We start from the raw sequence: 8319 nt of genomic DNA, 5'->3' as shown, positions 1-8319 counted from the left end.
AAGCAAATTTTGATGTTTGGGGGTTTCAACTCAAAATATAGGTCCCCATTTCAAATCTAACAAAAACACCTCCCTACAATAGAGTTTTGGGTTCAATAATGAATGAACCCTTGACCAGGAGGATGTTTGTCTGGTCAATATCTGAGGTCATGTTTGAACATTAGGTAAGAGATTGAATGAAGCCGACATTCCTCTCAGGTGAGCGAAACTAGGGCCATGTTGGCTCTCTTGTTATTTATCTTATTCAAGGTTTATATAACGTCGTAACGCATAAATTCACACTTGTGCTGTTAAAAAAAATTGGTAGATATCTTCCGACAATTCTAAAGAATGTTATGTCCTTCAAAAAAGATTTAAGCAAAGGGCAGGTTGTTAGCAGTGTAAGTGGTGGAACGGTTTGCCGTGGCTTTATGGGATATGGTAAATCCGCCGGGAGGGGCACAGGTTTGATCCCCTCACTGTGGGATCGTTCTTTAGATCTTCCCCCAAAGACACGAGTACTGGTTCCACCCAAGAAACGGACAAGAAAGCGCTTCAATAAGCCTAATGCTTTCGATGCAATTGGGGCTATAAACATAGTTTATTAAAACCAAACTGGTGAACGGTATTATATATATTTATACAATAAATACTAGCGCCATACCAGTATTTGTCCCGAAAAGATGCTGTTCTGATGTTTATATGCAAGCACCGCGTACTTTGTTCATTCTTTCAGGTGAGTTACAAGAACCACACCGAAAGCAAGCAGTTCACCCGTGTCGGCCGGCGTCGTCACTCGACTTGACGTCACTTTGGACGTTGACGAACGAGACCCCTCGAATAACGCACTAAAATCCACGTCCTCTGTGCCAACTATGGCCACGTTCTATATGTTATTGCATGCTCTAGTGAATTCAGAACGTTGATAGCTTCATTTAATCACCCGCATATTAACGTCAATAGCTTATTAGCCTTCGTAAATAAAAAAAATGGCATTAGGTTTGATACATGAATCTGTGAGCAGTAAAACAAGAAAATAACTCCTCCTTAGAACGGTGTTTGCTCGCCCAATACTGGCGCTTTGAAAAATGTCACATGCATCCCCGAAACCTGTCACTTGTTTATGGATGGTTATAAATGCGGATTTGGCCTTTCTATTTGATCTCGTCTGGTCATCATCAGTCATTCCATTACACTGGAGGGACATATCCAAGGTCCAATGGTGCTTGCAAGTTTTGGGACTTTATTCACAGTCTTATTTGTATGGTTAGCAGTGTATGCCTAGTAGTTAATATATGCCCCGATTAGAGGTGTGGTGTACAGTAAATTGTATAATAACGAGTTTTATCATGTAAATTGCGTTGTTATTGCTTAGTTAAGTGCTTATACTGGTGTCTCGATTAGATAATTGTGTCTTGTTGAGTGTACAAGTTTTGTATTGTAAAAATGTTTATTTAATTGTTTAGTTGTTATATCAGATTGTGTTGTACGACATTTATTTGCATAACTATTGACCAGGCACAGATTCCTCAATGACGTGTAATTCTTAAAAGCCCAATAAACACTCAAAATCAACGAATATTTCGTAATCTATTCGTAAAATAAAGTTAACACAAAACAATCCGTGTTTCTTATAGAAAAGCAAATATTTCGACGACGATAATGTGGCATGGTATGTTCCGATATCGTTGATTTTGAGGTTTTTTTGGGCTTTAGATTAGGCAAAACACAAAATATCAGATATAATATGGAATGTATGCATTGTTTTCAAAAGCAAAATAAAAGTCATAACTTAAAGGTATGGTTTTGTCGAGTACGAGTGCTTATGTAATTGCTCAGTTGCTATATCAGATTGTATTGAACGACATTGTGTTTCATAACAATTGACTTGGCACAGGTATGTTCAAAGACTTGCATTCTAGTTCTCATTCAAAATTAAAAAACATGTATGCATTATATTCAAACAAGCCAAATACCAGTCCTAACTAAGAAACATGCCAAATAACAGTCCTAACTAAGAAACATGCCAAATAACAGTCCTAACTAAGAAACATGCCAAATAACAGTCCTAATTAAGAAACATGCAAAATAACAGTCCTAACTAAGAAACAAGCCAAATAACAGTCCTAACTAAGAAACATGCAAAATAACAGTCCTAATTAAGAAACATGCAAAAATAACAGTCCTAACTAAGAAACAAGCCAAATAACAGTCCTAACTAAGAAACATGCAAATAACAGTCCTAATTAAGAAACATGCAAAATAACAGTCCTAACTAAGAAACAAGCCAAATAACAGTCCTAACTAAGAAACATGCAAATAACAGTCCTAACTAAGAAACAAGCCAAATAACAGTCCTAACTAAGAAACATGCAAAATAACAGTCCTAACTAAGAAACAAGCCAAATAACAGTCCTAACTAAGAAACATGCAAAATAACAGTCCTAACTAACAAACATGCAAAATAACAGTCCTAACTAACAAACAAGCCAAATAACAGTCCTTACTAAGAAACATGCAAATAACAGTCCTAACTAAGAAACAAGCCAAATAACAGTCCTAACTAAGAAACATGCAAAATAACAGTCCTAACTAAGAAACATGCAAATAACAGTCCTAACTAAGAAACAAGCCAAATAACAGTCCTAACTAAGAAACATGCAAAATAACAGTCCTAACTAAGAAACATGCACATATAGTATGTGCGGTTATTGATTATAACCAATCAAAATCGATAATTAAAACCCCATATATCACCGACATTACGTTTAAATCTACCGTTTAAGTAGCAGTGATAGCGAGATAGCTTTGGCTTCGATATGTCGAGTCACAAGGCAGGTGCGTTTTTTTGTGTATTAGATATATACATTTTCCTTGTTTCGTTGTTTAAAACTATTCCGAATATTTAAGATATGTTAATAAGTTTATTGAAAAAAAATCTGTGAACATGTCTCTGTATGCCTGTTTCAAATGGATAAGCTGAGGAAAACTGTGTTGGATATTGCAATAAGTGTACAGACATGTCATTATACACATATTACAAGATTTAAATGAAATTATATAAGGAATGAACTAAATAACACTATTATATACAACACCATTAAGTATAAAACAGCAATACGGCTGCATTGAATAAAAAATAATCAATCCAGTTACTCATATATTGAATACAAGACTCAATCCATTTACTCTTAAAAACCATATTAGTCTTTAAACATTATCTTAAAATCGGGGACAGAAGTTGGCAACAAGCTCTGCAGGCAAGAGTGTGTTGATTTCTAGGCTCTGTGAATCACCAGCCATTCTTTCTTAATTATTTTAATAGCAAAACATGTGAGGAAGTAATTGATTTGATTAAATGGCATAATCGCTGGTAAGTAAGTAAATCTAGTGTAATTAATATTGTGCAATGATTAATTTGTAAGAAAATCGTCAACACGATTAATAACTGTTAATTAGTAATCATCTTCCATCATCTTCGCTATTATATGGAAATATGTCCGAGAACTTTTTAAAATGCCTACATTGTACAGCTATTTTATATGGACATGGTGAACATGGTATTCAGGTTTACATCTTCAGCAGTACGAACCTCGTGCCCTCATGTATATTTTATTCGTATGTTGTAGTGTATGGCGATAGAGTTGTTACCGGTATATGGTACGGAATACCGTAAAATCCAGAGGGCGACAATGCGATAGTACGATGGCGACAATGCGGTAGTACGATGGCGACAATGCGATAGTACGATGACGCCAGTGTGACAATACGATGGCGACAGTGCGATAGTACGATGGCGACAATGCGAAAATACGATGACGACAGTGCGATAACGCGATAGTACGATGGCGACAATGCGATAATACGATGACGACAGTGCGACAATACGATTGCAACAGTGCGATTGTACGATGGCGACAATGTGATAGTTCGATGGCGACAATACGATGACGCCAATGCGACAATAACATGGTGAAAGTGCGATAGTACGATGGCGACAATGTGAAAATACGATGACGAAAGTAAGATAACGCGATAGTACGATGGCGAATATGCGATGGCGACAGTACGATATGACTATCGCATTGTCGCCATCGTACTTTCGCACTGTCGCAATCGTACTATCGCGTTGTCACAATCGTACTGCCGCATTATCGCTATCGTACTATCGCATTTGTCGCCATCGTACTATCGAATTGTCGCCCTGCGGATTTTAATGCGTTACCACGATGGCTTTAACGGTATTCCGTAATATGATGAATCCGTAAACGTTATGTACACATGTGCGAGTAAACACGAGATGCTAGACCAGTTGAGACAAAATGTAATGAGTTATGTTGCATTTTATGTTGTTGGGTTTTTTTGTAACGTCTGTTTAACTGACAACAGCTTTTTAACAGAGAAATTAAAACATGTGTAAGAAAATACAGTAAAACTTCTTTATCTCGAGGTCGCAACGGGTTAACGAAAATGCTGAAGTTTTCGGAGTTTCTATTTCGAGAAGTTTGCACAATCACTAAGAAGTCCGAGACTATTTAAGAAATTGTAAACCCTAGACATAAATTCTAAGGTTTATGTATCACTATGCATTATTTAAAATTATATCGATATCTATTTTCGTCGAGTAAAAATCTTTGTGTTTCATATTTAAAACGTTAAATGTTACTAGATTTACACATGGACTATTTTAACTATCATATTATTCATTTTTGACGGGGAAATTATTAAAACTTAATATGTGTTAATGTGACTTGGTATATTTTCATTATAACCTAGCGTGGTCATAATACAAATCGTTACTACCGTTGTATACTATTGGTGATCAACTTGTTTCAGTTTGAAACTGGGAAATATATTTCACGTACTTCCTTTTCTTATACAACATAACCAATTACAAGCAAAAAGAAAGTGACTGATGAAATAATCAAGTTGTATGTCAGTAATTATAATGCTCATGAGAATCGGCATTCATATGTCTGGTGATTTGTCGGACTTCAAAATTTAATAAACAATCCTAGTTATCTTTAACCACCGTTTAAATACATCCTTTTCTATGAACAGTGCATTGCAGCTCTCTTAATTGTGTGCAATTTATTGTATTAAAGACTTCCTTTACTGATAACCTTTACACGTGCTATAACGAACAAACGTTTCCGACATCAATGAAATAAAAACACAATCAGAAAAACGCTAACCACGCGCTGTACACGTGTGACGCACATGGCACATCAGGGCGCACTATGCACGACTCTATTCGCCAAGTAAGTCCGAGTCTGTACCAGATTGGGCTGTAATTGACAGCAGGTGTAACCCTGCAAATTGGCAAGGAAAGTCTGGCTCAATAACACATGGTCTTTCACTTTCAACTAAACCAAATCGCCGCGTTTTTCATTACCAGACATGAGTTTTGAATCTATGTTTGGTAGGAATTCAGAGTGAACACAGATGAAAGTGACACGGGAGGAAAAACTTCGCGGATTTGGCGAAAACCATATCTCAACAAACACAAGGCATTCAATTTGTCATTTATGTAAATTGCATAATAAGGAATATATTTGAAACGGTTGAATACATAAATAAATACATTTAACATTTTCAATAAAACAGTTTCATTTAATAAAATGAATACACATAAGCGAAAAGCTGATAATCATGTTCCGTTCCACAACACTAGCATTGCACGTTCACCAAAATTGTATAACACAGTTATGAAGGAAAACAGTCAACGAAGCATAACAACAATCAAAACAAATATACTTTGGCTAAAAGTACTGTTATCAAATAATACAGCATATTCACATAAAAACGATATTATAACAGAAGTATGCAGTCTTCTGGCAGTCAGTAATAAAATAAACCGAACGCAATAGCATTACTTCCTTTTTCATGATATTGATGCTTTGGAATAAGATTGTTAGGCCTTTGCCGATGCAATGTTAAATTTAATGTTATATTATAAGGCTTCTTTATTATGAAGATCTTTTCCAAAGACAAAACAACGGTCCCCTACCAAGTTAATGTGGTCCAAGTAACACTATTATCTCCATAAGTTTGGTTGACATTGCTGGAGTACTTCTACACTATTTTAAAGAAGGCGGCATATATCGGTTGCACTGATTCAAACGGATACACTGAAGTTGGCAAGAACCAGGTGTAATCAATAATCCCTTTCAGTTACAACGGAAAAGGTTTTATACAAAGTTCAATACAAAGTACATGTTCAAAACACTTCACGACACATTCTCCGAACATAGTAAAGAAACATGCCCGACAGAAATAAGACTCATAAGTACACTTATTCTAAAGTAATCATGAAAGACATAAAATAACATAATACAAATACACCTAGCGAAAACAACAATATCTGAACGTATCAGACAATGTATGCCTATCATTCTGATGGCAAACACAAATAATATATAAAAGTTAACCTTGTTTATGAGAAACAAGCCTCAAACGTAAAATATATGGTTTATGACAGTATTATTTTCAATCATATAAGAAAATAAAGGATATAAATGTAATTATATAAATGATCCCAATCACAAAACATGGGAGAGAGATTCTAATGCCTGGGCAATGCCATGAAGTGGGTGGTCCTCGGACAGGTGAATTAAAGTCTGGTGAATTAGGTTCTGTATATAAGATGTCTCTACATCAGCTTGAAGAAGCAAGCCAGCATTCTGAAACATAGTAATGCAAATAATTGGGCCGTTCTCTGTGAAAAGGAGGTTTAATGCATATATGTAAAGTGTCATCCCAGATAAGCCTGTGCAGTCCGCACAGGCTAATCAGGGATGACACTTTCCCCCTAAACTGGATTTTTGCTAAGAAGAGACTTTCTTTAAACAGTAAATAGCGGAAAGTGTCTTCCCTAATTAGCCTGTGCGGACTGCAAAGGCTAAACTGGGACGACACTTTAGGCACATGCATTTAACCCCTTTTTCACAAGGCACTGCCCAAATGTTTTGCAATTTACATTAAACATTTAACAAACATTTTTACATACATCTTTCAATTACAGAGTACATGTTTGCCTTAAAACTTGTTTATTTTACGTTTATATTTTTAAGTGGCGTAGGGGACATGGTGCCCACCTAGCAATAGGGAGGTTACGGGTTCCATCCCCACTATGGGAGCGTTCTTAAGATCTCCCCTATAGACACAAAGTACTGGTTCTACCCAGAACACTGACTAGAGAGCGTTTCAAATAGCCTTAAGCTTTCAATGCAATCGAGCAAAAATAAATAGGTTTAACTAAACTAAAAGGTTGAATAGATAGGGAAACAGGACTACACGTTCCAAAAATTGTCAAAAAGTACAATATATAAATACATCAGACCAAATGTAACAATAATATGCTTCAATGAATCCAAAGACCTTGCAATCTTTAAAATGCTTCTCTTTTTAATCACAATAGGGCCATGATGGCCCTGAATCGCTCACCTGACTAACCAAATACAATCCCAACCCAGATTTCATCAAGATAAACACTCTGACCAAATTTCATAAAGATTATATGAAAACTGTGACCTCTATTGTCTACACAAGGTTTTTCTATTATTTGACCTAGTGACCTAGTTTTTGACCCCAGGTGACCCAAATACAATCCCAACCCAGATTTCATCAAGATAAACTAATGGGATTGTTTACCCTCGGGACTTCGGTTAAAAACCATTGCCCCAGCACACTGCTTAACATTAAAACTCTGCATTTTAAAGGTCGAAAACGGCCATAAAATGGACAGCCCGATTTCACTGTTAAAAAGCGGCGTTTTTATTCGTTAATAGACTTTTAAAACGATGGCGCTGATTGGCCGAAATTTCTTATTAAGAATTACAAGTAGATCAATCCGTTTAAAAATAGAATTTTCCCACGGCGGACGACCTTGATATTGCACTTTACAAAAAGTAAACAGTTATATTTTCTATGTAGGAAATATAAAAATGAAAGAAAAAGGATGAATAAATCCAAAAGAACTTGGACTTGTTTTATATTTATAAATTACCATGTTTATGTTATGTTACTGTACTTCTTATTAATTATTATTATTAATATAATGTTGTTATTGTATGTTATTGTTTGTTTTGTGTTTTTTTAAGAAGGAAAGAGAGAAAGAATAGCCCAATTTTTATAAGTAAAGACGGTGAAAACACACATACTGTTGTATGAGTCTTTAGACTTTGTGATCTGTGGTTTTATTGTAAAAGTTAACATAATAAAATAATTTTAATTCAATGTTTCTAGGGATAGAAAAGATTACATGAAAGTGTGATATGTATAATATATGCAACAATTATTAATATTTTAGGTTTTTTCAGATCACAAAGTGGTTCAACA

General features: G+C 35.4%; 1 protein-coding gene across 3 annotated transcripts in view; it reads right to left on the bottom strand.

Moving 5' to 3' along the window:
* Nucleotides 1-5602: 5602 nt before the first annotated feature.
* Nucleotides 5603-8319, bottom strand: part of LOC127874737 (rab3 GTPase-activating protein non-catalytic subunit-like) — a 45032-nt gene continuing 42315 nt past the window's right edge. For 2 of the 3 annotated variants that reach the window (XM_052419281.1, XM_052419283.1), the window contains one exon: nucleotides 5603-6662. In XM_052419281.1, the coding sequence (XP_052275241.1) occupies nucleotides 6522-6662 (141 nt within the window). In that variant the 3' untranslated portion in view covers nucleotides 5603-6521. The remainder of the gene's footprint in view (nucleotides 6663-8319) is intronic. The other variant, XM_052419282.1, reaches the window with a different exon arrangement.

This window comes from Dreissena polymorpha, chromosome 3 (genome assembly GCF_020536995.1).
Source record: "Dreissena polymorpha isolate Duluth1 chromosome 3, UMN_Dpol_1.0, whole genome shotgun sequence".
Lineage (NCBI taxonomy): Eukaryota > Metazoa > Mollusca > Bivalvia > Myida > Dreissenidae > Dreissena > Dreissena polymorpha.
Note: the sequence above shows the minus strand (reverse complement) of the source record. Positions and strands in the feature narration are given on the sequence as shown.